Source organism: Rhodnius prolixus, unplaced genomic scaffold (genome assembly GCF_049639745.1).
Source record: "Rhodnius prolixus isolate KJV_2025 unplaced genomic scaffold, Rpr scaffold_1, whole genome shotgun sequence".
Taxonomy (NCBI): domain Eukaryota; kingdom Metazoa; phylum Arthropoda; class Insecta; order Hemiptera; family Reduviidae; genus Rhodnius; species Rhodnius prolixus.
In genome coordinates, this window is record NW_027411581.1 from 32,706,600 (window position 1) to 32,727,249 (window position 20,650).

General features: G+C 33.0%; 1 protein-coding gene across 6 annotated transcripts in view; it reads left to right on the plus strand.

The window, feature by feature from the left end:
- Gapvd1 (GTPase activating protein and VPS9 domains 1) overlaps window positions 1-20,650 on the plus strand; it is a 31,488-nt gene that overhangs the window by 214 nt on the left and 10,624 nt on the right. For 4 of the 6 annotated variants that reach the window (XR_012461343.1, XR_012461345.1, XR_012461354.1 and 1 more), the window contains exons 1-21: window positions 542-951; window positions 1,029-1,205; window positions 5,588-5,820; window positions 6,647-6,814; window positions 7,285-7,507; window positions 7,680-7,889; window positions 8,391-8,525; window positions 8,625-8,796; window positions 10,434-10,567; window positions 11,050-11,179; window positions 11,319-11,471; window positions 11,760-11,927; window positions 11,997-12,136; window positions 13,148-13,257; window positions 15,490-15,575; window positions 15,924-16,121; window positions 17,333-17,553; window positions 17,649-17,760; window positions 17,844-17,986; window positions 19,108-19,205; window positions 19,495-19,589. Coding sequence is in view for 3 of the 6 variants with exons in the window: in XM_074137640.1 (XP_073993741.1) it covers window positions 841-951; window positions 1,029-1,205; window positions 5,588-5,820; window positions 6,647-6,814; window positions 7,285-7,507; window positions 7,680-7,889; window positions 8,391-8,525; window positions 8,625-8,796; window positions 10,434-10,567; window positions 11,050-11,179; window positions 11,319-11,471; window positions 11,760-11,927; window positions 11,997-12,136; window positions 13,148-13,257; window positions 15,490-15,575; window positions 15,924-16,121; window positions 17,333-17,553; window positions 17,649-17,760; window positions 17,844-17,986; window positions 19,108-19,205; window positions 19,495-19,589 (3,217 nt within the window). In the remaining 3 variants the exon portion in view is untranslated. Of the gene's footprint in view, window positions 1-541; window positions 952-1,028; window positions 1,206-5,587; window positions 5,821-6,646; window positions 6,815-7,284; window positions 7,508-7,679; window positions 7,890-8,390; window positions 8,526-8,624; window positions 8,797-10,433; window positions 10,568-11,049; window positions 11,180-11,318; window positions 11,472-11,759; window positions 11,928-11,996; window positions 12,137-13,147; window positions 13,258-15,489; window positions 15,576-15,923; window positions 16,122-17,332; window positions 17,554-17,648; window positions 17,761-17,843; window positions 17,987-19,107; window positions 19,206-19,494; window positions 19,590-20,650 lie in introns of those variants that run through there. The other 2 variants (XM_074137651.1, XM_074137653.1) reach the window with 2 other exon arrangements.

The window sequence follows — 20,650 nt, forward strand, 5'->3', positions numbered from 1 at the left end:
ACGTAACAAAAGTTACATTATTAAGACCATTTAAAAAAAAAAAGGTTCAGATATTTTATCATATTCAAGATGTTAACTACATCTTCTAGTTACATTTTTTACTCATATAAACTCAAAGATACTCAAGGAATAGGATTTTGTTCAATGCATTATTTCTTATTCAATTTGGAATTTCTTTTCTTAAAGTGAGTTTTGTAGTTATAAATGTGTTTTTATTAAATAGAATGCAACTTTATTAACAATTGAATTCAGTGTTTTGTTGCCAACAGAGATCTTTTATACAACTAGTTTGTTATAGGTTTAAATCTTATCTTAGTATGCGAGCTTACTAAAATAATTTGAGATAAATTCAGATATATCAGTGCTCAGGATTATCCGAACTGAAATATAATTTGTTACTTTTCTTTTTCTTGATGATATTAATTTATTTATTTTATCGACTTTTTTATTATGCATTTAATTGTTTAGAGTATATTTACTCCATTCAATTAGAGTTGAATTTGGCGGGTTTCATTCAGGAACTAACCTCATGATCAAGTGCCTCTTTGCAATGGCGTGTGTTTATTCATGTCAGGAGTTAGGCAGGTTGCTCCTTTGTGTGGAGTGTAGTAGTGTTGTGACTAAGTAATGAAAGGAATTGGGTACTTTGTCGTGGGTGTGTAATGATGAAAGTGTAAAATTAAGTGTGTGGGATTTATTTCTTGTGTGTATCGACTTATGTCATTTCTAAAAAAATAAGTTACAAATCTATTCTTATCATGTGCTACATGGTGCAAATAATGCTTGTGTGAAGAGTTATTGATGTTTATTATTTTTAAAATAGTTTAAAACCTTTAAACCATGGAGCCAAATCCTCTTTTATGGGATATTGTTGAACTGGCCACTCAGTTAAGGCAAGAGAGGCTATTTGTTAATTCAGAGCAAGCTCTTTTACAAGAGCTGAACGAAAAGGTTCAATTTTTATAATTAAGATGGCCATTTAACATTTTATAATAATTTCTTTATTAGTTAATAATTTATATTTTTAGGTGTTGTCAGCTTCGTCTAAGCTAGCTCAAGTTGCTTGGATGACATCTCATCAAAGATTAAATTTAAACAAGTTAGTTTTGTCATGTCCTGATTCATCTCCAGCAATTTGTTGCAGAAAGGCAAATTCACTTGATTCGACCAAATTTATCGAAGCCCAAGTCAAATTAGGATTTCAAGTAGGTTTTAATGTTCCATAATTTACCTTCAGTAATTTGCTTCTGCTTTATTTTTTGTATCTTCCAGTTATTTATTTAAGTCTTATTGTCTGAGTGTTCCGTGACCAAATATTTTCAATTTGTTTTAACTAGAGATTTATTAAATTTCTATTTTTAGCATATTAAGCGAAGCGATTCGTTAAGATTCTCCAATTTATTGCTATATAATCTTAGTTCTGTTTTTCTATATTTACATAACCTTGCAGATTTCAGTTGAAATTTGTACTTATGAGTGCTTCATTTTCTAACAGATTGCATTTTTCATAAGAAGATACTAACATTTTTGAAATGCAGTTATTTAGTTGCTTTTTTTCTTTTATACCTTCAACTTACTTAATGTTTTACTGAAACATAAATACAAATGATTTTTAATCCGATGATGTTCTTGTTCCAAATTCTTCGTAAATTATTTTTTAATGGATCGACTTTTTAATTTATTTTTTGCAGGGTCTAAATAAAAAAGTTTTCTAATTATAGGCTATCTCCCAAAATGATTCATGTTAAAGATAAAGACAATTTTTTCTGATCATTTTGTTAAGTGATTAATAATAAACAGATATTGCTTGAGGCAAATTATTCATATAGCTGATAACCCTTGAATCATTCATTTCACGAAAAGAAATGTTAGAATGAAGCTACTACGCTGAGTTTGCGTTATCACTTTCGTCTCTGTTTAGTGAGATTAAATACTTAATGTTTACATACTAGGACTTTTAATATCCATTATTTTATTGTAATTGCTAATTGCTCCTTTTCATTGAATACCGGAAAAGTAATAAATTTAGATCAAGTGTTACAGAAAACGGAATAACAGAATTAAGTACAATCTCTGGGTATCTTTAGTCAGATACTAAGGAAGAGTGATGTACTGTTCTGGAAGGTGGAAGGATTAATTTTTTGCAATTTCATTTCTATTTTATTGATTTTTCACTCTGCTTTTGATAGCTCAATAGTTGCCACAGATTTGCAACAGAAGCTCTGGGCGTACGAAGAGTTGAAAATTTCAGTCGCTAAGTAAATAGCTTCTTTGTTACTGTAGATTTCTTGTGAAAATCAATGAAACATTGAGAACTTAAGGAAAAGGTAAAAGGGCCTAAGAATCCAGAGAAGGTTTACTGCTCTCTTTTTTCCTGTTTAACTTATGTTCCCTTATCAGCTTTGATGAATACTTTGGATTTCTAAGCAGTTTTCAAAGCAGTCAGACTGTTCGTTTTATAGTTATTTTCAGCGAACTGCTTTCTAAGATCGCCATGACCTCTTGAAAAACAATCGTGAGAAGCGACAGACAAAGGCTTTATATATAAGCGCACCTAGAAAACCTAAAAGAAAATCTGATTTTTTGTTCAGAAATCAACTTCCGATTTTTAAAGGTTTTTAAAAAAGAAATATTTATTACTATTATAATACACTCGATACAATTCGGATCAATTCCACGATATAATCGGCTGGTGATTATTAGGTTGTGCCTCCGCGAGACAATGTGATGTACCGTACATAAGATTTTTATATTTTCAGTTTAGTCTCTGCTTATGCTTCAATGTCACACTGTATAAGGATCGAAAAAAGCCTGGAGCTTTTTTTAGAGCATTGCTGGCTCCTCCGGGCAATATTTATACACCCAGAAAGTATCTAGGTTTCTAAAATTATTTAAAAAACAGAGTTTAGATAGGAAAAAATAATCTGCTTCCTAATTTGAAGCAATTATTTAACACTAGTAAAAATCAAATTATTTGACCCTGCAATTATTTATGGACTATATGCAATTGTACTTTCGACTGAGATCCTGATTGTATTTAATAACAACTAATAATACATCAATGCTACAACCCTATATTTTATCCTGGCCTATGTAATAGCCTCCATCAGTTTGCTCCCTCTGATGTAGCCGCTATTCAGTTCCGCACTCTGGTCAAACTCTGCATCTCATTTCATCCATTCATCTGGGCTGTGGCCGACCAACCTGTCTGACTCAAAAAACTGCTCAAATAATAGCCTTTTAAGGATTTCATTTTTAGCTATTCTTTTAATATGCCCAGTCGCCGGTTCTTGGGAGGGGTAGTTGGTTATACGCCTCCAAATTTGACTTTGCACTGCACTAATTTTAAATCTGTCTTTTGGAAATAATCTCCTTCATGCGTAGTCTAAGATTTAGAACTATACATTAATATGGATTAATTAAATTGTTCAACCGTTTTAAAATTCAGTTCCTCTGGAGATGACTTGGATTTTAAAGTTTTTGGAGGTTAAAAGTAACATTAATTGAGTAAATACTCCTTTTGACTCAGGTGACATTCATTATTTGAATTCAATTGTGAACCAATATCAACGTGTTCTCTTAGAGATTCAAAATTTAATGGGCCGATTCGAATAGTTGGTCAACAGATGTACTGGGAATTCTAGTAACCACATATCTCGTCTTAAATTTGCACAAACCAATCGTTTGAATTCAAAAATAAATGCTAAAAATTTTTTTATGATATTCAGTGCGTCTCAAAAGAACTAATTGAATTTAAATAACTTCCACACTTGTTCTTAGGATGTAATGATAGCACAGCTTAGGAATTAGGAGCAAATGGTTTCATTAAAGGAACCACAGTTACTATGAACAGGGCTAGAATATGTGAAATTGAGATTAGATTCAAAGTTGTTGGTTATAAGGAAGTGGTAATAAACTGGCTAAACGTAATTGAGTCTGTCGGAGTTATTGAAGCAAATGACATTACTTATTATTTTAGTGCACTAAAATAACTTCAAACAAATAATAATAATAAATCATAATTGTATATATTATATAGCTAATTTATTTTCAAGTTTAAATAAATACAAATACTGAGTAGTATTCTTACGGCTTACAATTTATTAATTTTTTAATTAAGACGCGACAACAACTGAGGTATTAGCGCCTGTAATTGTTATTAATAATAATAGCACTTGATAATAATAACTGAGTGGATAGCGGATACTGGATTTTCTCTTCCTAGAAGCTTACTGCTCACTACCGGTGATGGATAGTGTGATCTGTAAAGAGAGAACAATGTCTGGAGGCCGGCAGTGAACTGAAAAAACCTCCGGGCGCCAATAACCTCAGATGTTAAAACAAAATATATATTTTAGATAACCTACTGAAATAATTTTTTTAACCGGGTTATTTCAAATTAAATGATTCAACAAATAATTGTCAGTTAATTATTTCAAGTAAATAAATTTGGAAATAACCACTTAATTTTTTTTCTTACGGCTTCTTCATCCCACCAAAATGGTACCATCAGTATTAGGCCATTTTCGGACAGAAGTCACTGCACTTTCATCTCACCGTGTGCACCATTAACATCAATATTAGCACTTTTTTTTAGACACACCACACCTTTATCCCTCTATTTTGGTGCCGACTACAATCAATATTAACTCCTTTCTCGCACACTGTGCTTGTTTTTATCCCAGTAACTTGGTATGTCTATACCATCAATAATAGCACTTTTAAACACAGCACCTTTATCCAACCGCAGTGTGCAGCTATGACCACTATTCCCTTATTAGATTACCGTCGATTTATACATCGCAGATTGATCTCTACGTGAGCAGTGTTACTCAAAGCTAAAGTTCAATTTTGATATTTCGAATCGTTGCTACTATGAAATAAGATTTCAGACAGAATCATTAAACTTGAGGTATACTGAATCAAAACTTTTTATTATTTTTATCTTCGAAAACGGCTCCAACGATTTGTTGATACGTTGGTACGTACACGTCACATATCATTTTTATTAAGAGCTAGTAGAACGCTTGTTTATTTTTACCATTTCTATAAGTTTAAGCAGGAAAATGTGACAACTAGTTTTCTTGAAGTCCAATAGTCATCATAAATTATTGGAAAACTGGGTGGAATGGAGGGTACATGTGTACAAGAAAAAGTGCTAATATTGGCAACGCAATCACACACTAGTTGAGCTACTGTTTGTCTCTAGGTTCGCTCAACCCAAGCAATTGCACAATTAATTTACTTATGCCAGCAATATGTACATTTCCCCAAAGAAGGAAGTGGATCAGCCATTTTTTCAGGAGGGATGTAGGCGTTCCTATGGGTATCCCAGTCTAACAACACTTCCAACACATCTCACACAAAATAAAGTAGTTCCTGAATAGGTAGTTGATAAGTGCAAGTATTTAGATTTTTGCGAACATACAGGTAAATTCAAGCACACAGACTCCAAGACTAGGGTTCTAATGAATACTTGCTAAATTTATTATTTTACGAGAAATGATTTAAAATTCTCAATATATTTCTTCTATTTGGTTATGGACAATTAGTATGAATAGATTAATACTTTTTTTGAATGTTTTAGAAATCTACTTGTTATGGAGAAATGCTGTGCCAGCTTCGTGATTCACCAGAATTGGTGGCACGAAGTTTGGTTGCTGGAGACAGATGTTTACCAGAAGAGATGCCGAATATTGTACATTCACTTGTCACCGGTCTGTATACCAGTTGTGTTCTTCCCAAAGATAAGAACACAGTACTGAAAATACTTAGCCATCTTATATCACTTCAACTTATACAGTCAGATATGCCGAGGAGGTACGTTAAATGGAACATAATTTTCAATTTATCTTTACCGGATTAGCAATAACCTTGCTAAGTTTTTATTTAAGTTAAGGTTTGTAAGTATACTGTAATTCAAGCCTTAGGTTTTTGTGGTCGTTTGTTTATGTTCGATTTTATTTTCTTTTATTAATTTTTCTCGCCAGTTTTGATCTGCATCCAAATCAATAAAATTTGAAATTGTTTGTAGAGTATCTAGCACCATAGAATGTTTTTGGTATTTTTGAAGATCCTGTTCAAATTTTAAATTATAAATAAGTCAAGTCTAATTGTTCTGCCTCTGTGTGAAGCACTCTAAAAAATGAAATGCTTTAGACAAATTTTTTTTATTTCATTTAAACAAGAAATATTCGAAAGGTTTGGTAAATACTCAAGAAAACTTTCAAATTATGGGCTAGTTTTCCAGTTTGTACTATTTCCCCATATGTCTCTCGTAATTGAAGTTTTCTGCAATTTTTACAAGATCATAACATTAAAACAGATATTATAGATCTTAAGGCTAAGATCCTTCATTTTACTGCTCCATATTTTTTCCCTCCAAAATTGAATTTATGAACAATTTCTGGGAGCACACAGTTGGACCGCCAACTTGCAGCATTGAAGAATAGTTATTGTAGTAGTAGTAAAATTATTCAGGCCTTACACTCTCTAAGTATTGTTTTGTATTGAATACAAGAGGAAAACTACTATAAATAAAATATATGTTAGTTGTATGTCTTTACAAACAGCTGCTAATATTTTACTGTTTTTTATAAGATAAATATCTTAATATGCATTATATAACCAGATTTTTGCTTTGCAGATTATTACGACAAGGTTCGTGCGCTTTCTCAAGATTATATTCTTCATTTCATGAAAGTCTGTTTTCTGCAAAATTATATTTAACTGCTGCTTTACATTCTCCCATTATGCAGCTTCTAATGATGGAAGAAAAATATTTAGATGTTGATCCAGAAAAAATTGCATTAAGGTACAGTTACGTTTTATTTGTTAATTTGGCTAATTCTCTGAATGAGTTATATCGAGATGTTAGAGATTACAGAAACAGACCTAAAAGACAAACTGATGGAATTTTATAAGTATACAGTCGTGTATTTTGTGTGTGTTACTACTTGTAAATATTCTGTTTATAATTTGGAAAAAGTTTTATATCTGAACAATATTAAACAAAAAAAAGTCTAATTATGAAGTATTTAACTGTGACAGTTGTTAAGAGGATGTTTTTGAATTTTTTCCGTCAGTTGAAAATAGACATGTAAAAGTTGAACTGGATTTGTCGGAGTATATAAATACAATGTATATACTTAAATATGCTGCGTTCGGTGTTTAAGTGAATAAACAATATTAGCAGTGGGCCAATTTGAACGTGAACTAAATGAGGCTGCCTCTCCATTATTAATTATGATTTGCACCATTTTATTTTAGTCCCCCTTTTTGCAGACTCGAAGAAAAAGTAAAAAGATGTGAAAATGAGGCTAGCGGTTGCTGTAAAATAGACGTTGAAAGTCATCGTACGTCGACATTAAAGAGTCTAGTTACAATTACTCAAGCATTTATAAGCAGCATAAACGATAATCTTCATTGCTTTCCTAGCTCAGTTTGTTGGTTGGTGAATCAGATTTACACTAGACTTTCCAAGGCTAATACCATTTCTGATAAAGAGGTTAGTCAAGTTTTATTTAAAAAAAAAGTTAAAGTCGCAGGATTGAATAATATTGCTCATATTATCCACCAATGAACAAAAAAATTATAAAAACAGTAGTATATTTCTAGCATTATTAGCTTTTACTAGCATTATCTTGAAAACTAAATATATTTTTATTTGATATTTTTAGGTGTTTGCTATGTGCACTGACTTGGTTTTCACCTTATTCATATGTCCTGCAATCGTAAAGCCAGAACCTTATGGAATTACTGACGTTCCAATAAGTCAGATTGCAAGGTTTAATTTGATACAGGTAGCACAAATTATTCAGATGTTGGCTATGCGCAAGTTCCAGTCAGTTGATGCTCGTCTGGAAGACTTATACTCACAGTTCGATAAGGTTTGCTGGACCCTATTTCAGTGGTAGCTTAAGGTGGATATGTGATAGTTATCAAGTATTTACATTGTTTATTTGTGTATAGATATGTTAGAGAGAGGAAGTTTGCTATTTATAATTATTTTTCAATGTAGGACTCGGGTTTGTTTTGATAAGTGTAATTTTATTCTTCCCTTAAAAAGAGATATTTCCTTCTGCTAGACATTGCTAGGTAGACGGACAAAAAAAAAATAAAGATGGTATTATCTATCCTTACCACCGATAAGAACTAATGGAACAGCTAAAAGATCAGCCCAAAATAAAACATCCTCCTAATTTTAATGAAATCCTCCATATTGTGATCGCTTCCGCAGTATGTCAGCAATTTAATTATTCATTTATAGATTCCATTTCTCTAGAATGTTACCGTTATCAAAAATTTTTAAATCTTTCTGTATTAAATTCTACCAAAACATAGAACCCTCCTATCGTTTTGCAGCAACCTGAAGATTTTCTTTCTTTCAGGATTGTATTTCTTCTATAATAGAAACCATGATTGAAAGCTGCCTTACTGAAGAGCCAAATTTAGACGATAATACTAAGTTTGAAGGGTTATCTCGCAATGCTGCAATGTTTACAGAAACAGAACTCAATTCATTGGTATTTTAAAATCTACTTACTTTTACTTTAATGGGTTCTCATTGCAATCAAACGACTTTTTAAGTTTTTATTCATTATTTTATTTTATTTTATTATTAGGTAAGTTTCTTACGCACCATTTCTAATGAAAATAATTGTGAAGATACCAAATTGCAAAAAGAACTTTCAACATTGTTGAGTAATATTCCACAACAAGCAGTTAATGGTCATTTAAAATCTGCCAACAGTTCACCTGAACGTGCTCCCAAAAAACCAAGTATACTTGCTAAGGGTTGGTACATAAATTTAATTATTATGTAAATGTAGTTAATTCGGTTATTAGTTTTATTATTTTATTTTAAAAATTTAAGGCGTGTCAACATCTGAGGTTATTGGTGCCCGGAGCTTTTTAAGTGCACTACCGGCCGCCGAACAGTGTTCTCTTGTTACAAACAACTCTGTCCATCACCAGTGAGCTGTAAGAAGCTCCTAGAAAGAGGAAATTCAAGGTCCAGCAACTGGATTCGAACCCGAGATTTCAACGTGGGAATCCAATACGATAACCACATAGCTAATCCCTTCCCTACGCTACATTAAGCACGAGTTTGACGTAGGACTCAATCTAAATAATTAATGCACCAATAGGTTGCAATCTTGTGTTGAAGTGTGTTAGTGTTGAAATAATTGCTATATTCGCTGTGCTGGTGAACGTCAAATACTTTTTTCTGTGGGTCTGTTTATTTTACAATTCTTGATGAACAGTAATTTACTGATGGCTCTATTGAAACGTAAGGGTTAAATAAATGCTTATCTTAAGCGAATATAGAAAATCTAAAACCTAGCGAATCCGAAATCTATGTTGACCACTGAACCAAGAGATTTAACACGGTCTTAAATTCTGCTAAAATTAGAAATATATTTAGCAGCCTCCTTGCTTACAGTTAGAATTTAGGTGTTTAAAGTACAGTTTAGGTGTATAACAAAGTCAATCAACTGACCACAATCATGACAAGAGAAATCATTCTCTTGTTCTCTGAGGTACATGGCCATAGAATGTAATCGTATTGTCGCTAGAGATTGTCTGTTAGATCGCTTTTACCCAAATAATTTAATAGCAATCTCCTCTGTTGACATATTTGCATTGAGTTAGGTTGGTCTTGGATGTTGTTAGCAGTAATTAGTTAAAAAAGTACATATGTTCGTTAGGCCAGTATAATGGGCTTCAATGATTGACATTAAAGAAGTGCTGAATTTCGGGTAAAGGATAGTGGATTAGGAAATGCTAGTGCGTTTCGAGGAGTCAGATGCAGACTGTGGGTAGAGAGACCAAGACTTCGTTAGCCAAAGCCCCGTTAAGTCCACATAAATATCCCAACTCTCATTAATAATATTTTCGTACCAGATGATATAAACATATTTAACTTGAATATTAGTAGTCTCTTAATTATTATAGTTGGGGCACTATCCATAGTATTCGCTTGCCTTCGCTGGTTTAGTACATTAGAATTTCAACTGCGTTCTCAGTTTCCTGCCCAGTAATAATAGTACTGATGTTGTAAAGCCTTTCATCATTGTTCGTTTCATCAGCTTGGTATTCCGCAAACTTTAAGAAACCATGAAGCAAGTAGCTTCCTTAAAAGTAGCTTAAAGAGGTCTTAAGAGTTAGTCTGCAATTAATTTCAGAATTTCTTAATGGCTTTCAATCAAGTTAGTAACCTGGACAAAGCAGAAGCACTCATTTAATTATTAATATAATTTTTCTATTTAATAGGTCTATAATAGTTGCCCTCCGGTCTCAAATTGGAGCCTCCTAGCTTCAATTTCACTTTTTAAAACACTATAACGGTGCCAAACCCTCCCTATTATTTACTTTATTTCTTAGGATTAATATTATAATTTTATTTATTATTGCTTGCAACTTTCTTACAGGAAAAAATAAAATACAGAATGGAGCGAATTTAGACATTTCACCGGAAGAAGAAGATATATTAGGATATGAGGTTCTTGTGATTCCGTATGATCCAAATAGCGAAACGGCTTTGGGATTAGTTTCTGAACAAAAGGTAATACATAATTAATTTAAAATGTATTTATTTGTTTAATTTAAGCTAGTCAACTTCAGATCATGCTTATTTTTTGTTTATAAATTAAAATACCGGCCAAACCAAAAGGGCCTCCAATTGTACATGGATTTATTCAAAGGGGACAATAGTCCCAGGATAATAAATTTATTTTCATTCATTCATTCATCATTGTCGTCCAAAGCCGTTTAACAGCGCACTGTCAGCCATCGGCTTTTAAGACTAGGATTACCAACAAAATGGAAGTTTATCACCAGATAGCGAGCTGGAAAGGCTCCTGGGAATAAAAATACAAGAGCTGCTCACCTGGATTTAAACTCAGGACTTCCAGCTAGTTAACCGCTCTAAATTGAGCCAATCTTTTCCCTGTTCATTATTATTTTTTCTTGCGCCAAAGACTTTACTTGCAGTTTTCTATGAATAAACCTTTGGTCACATCAATTTACAATTTTATTTTCTTTTAGATTTTAGCTATGGGAAAAGAATGTGATCCAGACAGAAGTGATAAAAGAATAAAGTCAGAAAAAGTGGAAAGATCAGAAGGGCAAGAAAAACGCACTAGATTTTCTCTTTCACATGATGACGGCTCTATCGGTTAGAATCTTCACTATTTCACTTTGAATACTTTTTTTGTATAAACAATAAAACAATTACAAATGTAGTGGTAATCCTGTTCATCGTATGATTATGTACTTTACGTTTGAAACGTCTGAAAAATGTTTTTTGTGTTTAGGGAATACTAGTGACAATTTAGAGGTCGTGTCGGAAGCACCATCTAACCATAGTGTGGCCTCCTCACTAGAATTGGAAACAGAAGATCAGAATGATAATTTATCAGATATGGTTTCTGCAAATGTTTCTGGAAGAGGATCGCCTAATATTTCAGGTTTAAATTATATTTAATATCTATTTTTATATTTTACTGAAACCCTCTTACATTTTTATTTGTCAGTGAGTAGAAAAATTTGACCGTAATCTTTCTGAGGCTTTTCTGGAACGCATCCCGACCTCTTTTTGTTTTTGACTTTCGAACTTTGTTTCTAATTAAGATTCACAAGCAAATTTTTGCGTTGAAGGTTAATTATAGAGTAACTAGATTGTACGATTACAAATCGTATTAAATAGCTGTCGGAATCTAAGGAAAGTGAAAGAAATATATTTATATATATTTCAGGGAGAGATACTCCTTCATCTCAGATAACAGAAGGAGAAGAAGTTGTGCCGGCAGGATCATCAGTACGTGTTGAATTTAATCCACCTCCTCCTCATAAAATTTCAACCCAGCCAAGATTTGATATCGATGATAAATTTGGCAAATTTGAAATAAAAACACTTATAGAAGGTAGGCTTGTAACTTTTTTGTGATTATTTTGTTTACTGTTCAAATAATTGTATGATGTGAATTATATAGTCATCCCTACAGGCGCTGATGAGACCTTTTCACTAGTTAGTGATACATGGAGCACTGATGTTCTAGCGAGTGACAGCGAAATATTGGAGCAGCAGCCATCCCAGCCACTTCTAGCTGAACCATTACCCACTATTGCTCAAGTAATTATTGCTCTCGTTATTGGTGATTTAATTTTAACAATTCTATCTTCTCTATTTCAGTTCACTATATGAACTATTAATTCATTTTGTCTCCTATGCTTACCTTGTCACTCACAAAATGTTGCTAAAAAGAAATTGCGTTACTGAGACTAAAAAACTGAATTGAAATTCGTGATGAGTAAGCCTAACTAACAGCCTCCTATCCCATTTAACCGAATCTTTCATATGGCACCTTAAAATCTAAATATGAAAATCGAAGAGACATTTTGAGTCACTCGCTCTAAGTAGATGATTTATTACTCTTAGGAATCATTCGATTGCTTTAAATAGTTATTTAAGAATTATTTTCATCGGGATTCCCGTTAAATAAATAAAATAGAAGTTTCCGGCAATTAATGAATAGCAGCAAAATTCATTTGAACCTTTCGATTATGAAAACTCTGATTTTGTTGATACTCTATCGCGCAAGATTTCCCACATATCACCGATGTGGGTGACTATTGTTGGCTGAGCGAAGGCCACCGCAAGCACTCATTATCTCATGTCTTTCTTTCCTCATGTCCTAAATAGTAATATTTGCATGTTTGCTTACACATAGAACTTTTGAAAGAGTAAACAACCTAAAGGGTTCAGCTACCCATAAAAACCAAATTAATAAAGAAGTGAAAACTTTTTGGTAAAGATAAAAATTTAAAAAATTTATAATCTCTAATTTTGGAGAGGTTTTCAGAAAGAATTTTGCAGTTTACTGAACGTTAAGTTACAGGAAGGCAATAAGCAAAGTGAAAAGATTGTTAAAAAAGTAAAACTGAATTTGACTTGATTTAGATTCTTCAACTAAAAAACCAAACAGATTTTTTTAAATATATATATTTTTAATCGCTTTCAAATGTTTGATTAGTTAGAGTAAAAGTAGTAATTCAAACAATTATAAAATACATGCAATTAAATTAAAAGGTAATTATAAAAACTGTTAAAATGTGCAGCGTTCTTTTTATATCTGGTTTGCAGGTAGGTGATGCGCTAGAAACTGCTTCAGAAGCATGGAGTACTGATGTTGTAACGTCTGACACTGAGAGATTAACAGAAGTTGACACTGATGATACTGCGAGTGTGGCAAGGTAAAACAGGATTAATTTTTTTTTTTTCTCATTAAAAAGAAAAAACTTTTCTAATTATTACAATTTTGGTCTTGGTTTTGCTGCTTATCAGAGAAGGAAATGAGGCATCTTGGATAGCAAAAGTTTATTTTAGGAGAATTAAAAAAACTATTGTTAGGTGCATATTTGGATAAAAGCATTAACTTGGGGTACAGAGTACGAGGGTCGTTTTAAAAGTCCGTGCAAAAATAAACACTACTTAATTTTTTGGGGTAAACCTTTTTTATTTTTCAACATAGTCTCCTTTTAGGCTTATACACTTCGTCCAACGCTGCTCTAGTTTGTTGATCCCTTCCGAATAATAGGATTTGTCCAAGTCTGAAAAATAGCCATTCGTTTCTGCAATCACCTCCTCGTTTGAATAAAATCTTTTTCCCGCCAGCCATTTCTTCATATTGGGGAACAAATAGTAGTCCGAGGGAGCCAAGTCTGGAGAATAGGGGGGATGTGAAACGAGTTGGAACCCTATTTCCATTAATTTTGCGACCACAACTGCTGAGGTGTGAGCTGGTGCGTTGTCGTGATGGAAAAGGACTTTTTTGTGGGCCAATCGTGGGCGTTTTTCTTGCAGCTCGGTTTTCAAACGGTCCAATAACGATGAATAATATGCACCTGTAATAGTATTACCCTTTTCCAGATAGTCGATGAGGATTATTCCTTGCGAATCCCAAAAGACAGTCGCCATAATCTTTCCGGCCGAAGGAACGGTCTTCGCCTTTTTTGGCGCAGATTCCCCCTTGGAAACCCATTGTTTAGATTGTTCTTTGGTCTCAGGAGTGTAGTGATGTATCCATGTTTCATCCACAGTGACGAAACGACGCTTAAAGTCCTGCGGATTCTTCTGGAACAGCTGCAAACCGTCCTTGCAACACTTCACACGATTTCGTTTTTGGTCAAGCGTGAGCAATCGCGGCACCCATCTTGCGGATAGCTTTGTCATGTCCAAATGTTGATGCAAAATATTATTTACCCGTTCATTCGAGATGCCCACAGCACTAGCAATCTCACGCACCTTCACTCTTCTGTCATCCATCACCATATAGATTTTATCAATGATTTCTGGAGTAGTAACCTCAACAGGGCGTCCAGGACGTTCAGCGTCACTTGTGCCCATATGGCCACTCCGAAAATTTTGAAACCACTTATAAACTGTTCTAATCGAAGGTGCAGAGTCACCATAATGTTTATCAAGCTTCTCTTTAGTCTCCTGAGGCGTTTTGCCTTTCATAAAGTAGTGTTTAATCAACACACGAAATTCTTTTTCGTCCATTTTTTGAAAATCACTCGACTTCCTCGATTCAAACGAATGCCAAACACAAAGAAATAGACCGATCTGGCTGAAACTTGGTGTGTGTTCTTCCAAGAGATGCTACTAACTAAACATAACCTCGATACGCGCCAGTAGTGCTATCTCTCTGACTTTGCACGGACTTATCAAACGACCCTCGTATGTTGGTTAGTTTTTGAACTCTTTTCTAAAACAAATCCATCACTTTTCTTTACTCTTGGAGTGCTTAAAGTTAATAAGTTGGAACTTATTTTTGATGACATTATTGCTGAATGCATGCATAATATAAATTAAATATCACGTTTATTTTTATTTAATAATTAATTAAATTTAATTAGTTTAATTTTTGGCGGTCAAAATCTTAGGTCCATTGATACTTAAAACAATGTGTCCTCATGTTACTTAAAACAATGCCAATCACTAGACAGCTACAAGAAGTTTTTGAAAAGCAAAAATCTGACGAATATTTATTGGGGTTAAACCCATATCTATGCGTGTGAGTCCAATACAAGAGCAACTTGAAACCACTGAGCTAATTTCTTTTTAATTTGCTATTTAAAAAAAACATCAATCAAACATATCAATCCTCACGATAATTGATAGTACAGAAAGTTAGTTCAAGACATGAAGTACTTTCAAAACTTGCAACTTCAAGTTCGTAAGTTTCTTCGTTTCGTAGTAACAAGTTACTGAATAAAAGGTTACGGATTAGTACTCTTAATTTGGTTTCCCACATAGAGATCCGGTTGGAATCCAGCTGGCTACATTTTTATTTATGTGTATATAAAATTCATGAAATTCATCATATATAATTCAAAAAAATGAATAATGAATTAATTAGCGAGGTGAACTTATTCGTTATTTTGTGAATAATGTTAAAATTTAATTAATTTTTTTCTTCCAAGGTCTGATGATACTGGTAGATCTGAAGTGGAAAGTCGTGGTGAACCCGAAATAACTGAAGAAGCTGCTCTCTTACCACCTCCTCCAGGTAATATTTCTATCCATTCAGCCAAAAATGTGTGAAATGAAACAACGTTATCCGAAATATTTAGGAATATCTAAATAGTATCGCTAACGTTATATGTGATCTTATCTAAGCGTTATACCTAACAAGACTGAGTGCTTCTAGAAAAGTAAATGGTTATTTTTTAGCGATTTTATGTTTTTGCGTTGAGTTTTATTTCTTTTTTTTTACTGAAAAATGATTTAAAAAATTTGTCATCATCAAAAAAAATGCTTTCAGAATAGACGAATCAGTTCTTCTTTTTTTCAGCCAAGAAGGCCCTAGCATATTTCACTACTTCCTTTTAACAAATCAAATTATGTCTTCTTTTAGTCCCAGTCAGTGGAAGTATATTTCGAGTTCCTCGAGATGAACCAAGAGAAAGTCAACTGCAGTCACTTAGTCGCAATATTGAAACCGTTGGTGCTTGCACGCCTGCTAATGTTACAGGAAAGGGTGGCGCTAGATCTGACTATAGAAGGAGGACCATTGAATATGTTGATAACAATAGAAATATTTATTCCAAATTAGGTATGTTGATAAACGTTGAATTAATTCTTTTGAGATTCAGTTAACTTCTTCAGCATTGAAACAGCGCATTTTTGGAAATTAGTTCACAAGTGATTAATAAAAATTGATTATAAAATTTCCTGTGGCAGTTTTAAACATCACCATAATTTTGATTTATATAGCTTATATCCTGACTCTACATTATATAAATTTTATTGATTTCTTCCGTGGTCTTATTAATTGCTGAGCTCTGATAAACACTTTTTTGTTTGGTTACTCCGATCTTATTTCATTTCCTAAATAAATTTTGCAACGGTGATTCATTTAGGTTGGTTCCATATCCGGTTAAAAATATTTAAAAAGATTGTTTATTGGTGGATATCTTTATTGAAGATACCCAACGTGCGAATCCCAAAAATATGTTTTAATAGTTTACAATAGCTAATAGTGTATACTGACGCCTCTGCAGACAAATGTCGATAAGTGTTACATCCAGTCTTTACAGGATCCAAACATGATTTTTAGAATAAACTGATCCATAACGAAATTTGAAATAATAAGTATCCTGATCCATTCATTCCAAAATAGTTTTTTATCTAAAGATCTAGACAAAGTTTTCAATTATCTACACAACCCCACAATTCAGCATAATTGCTTCAAATACTTTACACTTAAAATTTTTAGCATTAAACGTACGTACATATTAACAAGATCAGGATCATTTCCTAAATTGGAATAGCCAACACTTGTAACACTTTTTACTTTTAAAACAAACACAACACTATTTACTTTTTAATAACAAAAAATATTTTAATGCTGCTGCATCTATTATAGTCCAGAAAAAGGCAATCTAATCCATTTTTTAAAACTTTCCCTAAATTTATTTAATTTTGGCTCAGCATCAGATTTGGCGTAGTTATAAAAAGCTTTTATCGAAATGAATTTCTTTTTGGGCATTGCTATTCGAGGGTTTCAGATAGTAGTCTGTTTACATCAAAATAATAGCTGTTTGTGTTTCTTAATAAAAAAACGTGATCTTTTTTTTTTAACTCGTCTAAAATATGAGAATAATAGTAAACAATGATTCAATAAAAATTATCGTAAAAATACTATGATGTATTATGGTTGAACCAATATCAAAATAATTTGTCTTTTAGTGAACTATAAGCATGATTGTTACTTCTCGCACAACCAAGTTTTTGCTTATGCTTTAAAAAATATTAAATTTTCAGGAGCTCAAGAAGAGAGTAATGCAGATAAGGTCGATAGTAAAACTGTATCTGGTTTCGCTGCCGGCTGTGCTAATGGTTCGTTAATGAATAGTTCGCCAACTCATAGCGTTCCAATATCTGAAGGTTCGCCTCTGCACACTTCCCTTTTACCACCAGCATCAAGTGCTTCTTCCTCTAAAATGAATTTCAGAACACCTCATCAACCAATATCCAGCAATGAGGTAATATTTGAAGTATTTTTTTAGTCAAAGTTGATGCCTCTAATCTTACTTTTATGGTATTTTTTTAAAGTTTACATTAAATATGTACGTTACAGTTATATGAAGACCGAGTTGAACGAGATTTGGCAGCTGGTTCTTCTGGTGGTTGTTTCAGCGCTTGTTCCTCTTCAAGCGGTAGCAGTGTCAGTGCGCGAAACAGCACTACTGGTATTAATATGTACTTGGTTTAAATTTTGTTGCAGCTGTTACGTTACCAGCTTGGTTTATATTTTCATTGTTTATTTTTATAGAAATAAATTTATCGTCGACTCCTATCGTACTTCAGAATGGGACCGCAATCATGCAGGAAAGCTGCAGCGTTTCAAAGCCGGCACCGACGGGAGCAATTCCTAAAAGTATAAGTTTTGATAAGACTGCTGAAAGAGGTGATAAGGTAAATACATTTTCATTTATTTTGATGGGTACTTTTCATATATATGGATTTTTATATATATATAGAATATATGTATATGAATAATTAAATAAAACTTAACTAGATTATTTTTCCCAATAGGCTGCACTTATGTACATATACGAGGTATGTTCAAAAAATAAGGTGAATTTTCAAATTTCGCGGGCTACGTACATTCGAATTTCGATTGTCTTTTTTTTTTATGTTGGTACACTTGTCTCGAACATATTTTCAAAGTTGTAGCTATATAGCATGTTTAGTTTGTATGTTAGAGGCATAAATAAGACAAGTGTTTTGCGAGTTCGGCGATTTTCTTCTGTCGAAAAAAATGGATCAACGAATTTGAATCAAATTTTGTGTAAAAAATGGAATTAAGTGCTCAAAAACACTTGAAATGTTGAGAGTGGCGTACGGTGAGAGTACTCTGTGTCAAAAAAATGTTTACAAGTGGTACAAGCTTTTCACAGAAGGTCGAGAAGATGTGAATGACGACGCTCGCCCTGGACGCCCCAGCACATCAACAACCGATGAAAATGTTGAGAAGAATCGTCGAATCACAATTAGAGAAGTTGCTGAGGTTGTCGGCATATCGGTTGGCACATGTCCTGCAATTTTTTCGGAAATTTTGGGCATGAAGCGTGTAGTAGCGAAGTTCGTTCCAAAATTGCTGAATTTTGATCAAAAAAACCGTCGCATGAGCATCGCTCAGGAATTGTTGAATGACATTATCATGTCTCAGCCACCGTATTCACCAGATTTGGCGCCCTGCGACTTTTTCCTGTTCCCATGATTGAAGAGACCCATGAAAGGACGGAGATTTGCGACGATAAAAACCGAATCGCTGAGAGAGCTCAAGGACATACCAAAAAGTGCATATCAGAACTGTTCCGAGGATTGGAAAAAACGCTGGCACATATGTATTATATCTGAGGGGGACTACTTTGAAGGAGACAAAATAAAAATCGATGAATAAATAAATATTTTTTAAGAAAAATGAAAATTCACCTTATTTTTTGAACACACCTCGTATATTTTTTTATGCATTATACCTTGTTGTTAAAACAATATTAAATATTTCTTTTTAAAATAAAATTATCCTTTAGGAATCATTGGATGAAGATGGAAAACCCAAGAGGAGCTTCTTTAGGAGTTTCAAACTTCCTTTTAAAAGTCGAAGGGGAAAGTCATTTCGTTCGGAATTGTAAGTTGTTAATTATTTCTTATCTTCCCGCACATTTTGGTATCTTTACGAATTAGGTTGTAAGTTATCACTAGCGAATATATTAAATAATTAAAGTAATCAGTTAAAAATATACAAAATTAGGGAAGGGATTATATCAGATAATAGTGATCTTGACTGCCTGGTAAACATGTGCTTGCAATGATAAACATGCATTCGATCTGTTTATTCTGCAGTGTAGAATTACTAATATTTATTTTCTCTAAGACGGAGGTAATTTCTATTCTTTGTTGTTATTGCAATGTTTTAGCTATGACTCTGCAGCTGGAGGAGCAGACAGTGAAATTTGTCCTCCGTTGCGGTTAAGAAGGGGTTTATCTGAAGAAACTCGATCTGCAAGAATAAGTAAATTTTTCTCTATTAATAATAAAAGTGTGATATTAAAATAAAATTTATAATCAAATATATTTTTGTAATATTTACAATATTATTTTGTACTAAATACTGAAAATTAGATTCATTTAAAAATAAAATTAATTCATTAATGTCAGAACTGTCAAAAAAATAAAAGAAAAAAGAAAAGAAAAAAAGTCGAACAAGTTACTCAAATTTTATTTTATTTCTTACATTACACAAAATTCTTAACAATCGGCAATACAATATTTTGTAAATTCCACACCACTTTATCGCTTCTAAAATGTATTCTTACCAGAACAGATTTTTCTCACGAACATTACAATTAACTTATATATTACCCAATAACATTTACATGCAAGTGTTATTTTTAAACTTTGTACATTTCTTATTTCTGTTTATAAAAAAATAATCATTTATTTATAATTTTGATGTTTTTTCATGAATGAATGAATGAATAAACTTTATTTAAAATTTAAGTATATACATATGTACATAAGGAGTTCCAGTAATAAAAACTATAACCTCCAAAAAATCTATTGTTACAAAATAAATAAAAAAATAAAAGTACAAGTAAATAATGAGGGGAAAAACGATGAAATACCCTCAGCCTCCAAGGAAAGATTTATTTCAGGGAGTCCCTGACTCTTCTGTGCCTGTGCACCGTGTCCAAACTATAGTCCCCTATAAGTCTGCATAGGTGGTTGTGGCTCGATTCACACTTGCTGAAAAAACCAGTAGCGAGGTACTTGATGTAGTGTTCTACATAGTCCATGTTGGTGTTAGAGTGTAAGTCTATAATACGCGTGAAGCGGGGGGAAGTTGTCACAAGTCTGAGGAATTTATTTTGTATGATCTGCAGCGAGGCGATATTGGATCGACATGCCAAACTCCAAGAGGGACAGGCATAAAGTAACATGGGCCTAACCACTACCTTATACAGCAGGAGTTTATTCTCTGGGGACAGTTTAGAGTCCCTGCAGAACAGCGGGAATAACACTCGAATGGCTGCCTTACCTTTATTTACTCTGTCCTTTATGTGGGGGGTAAAG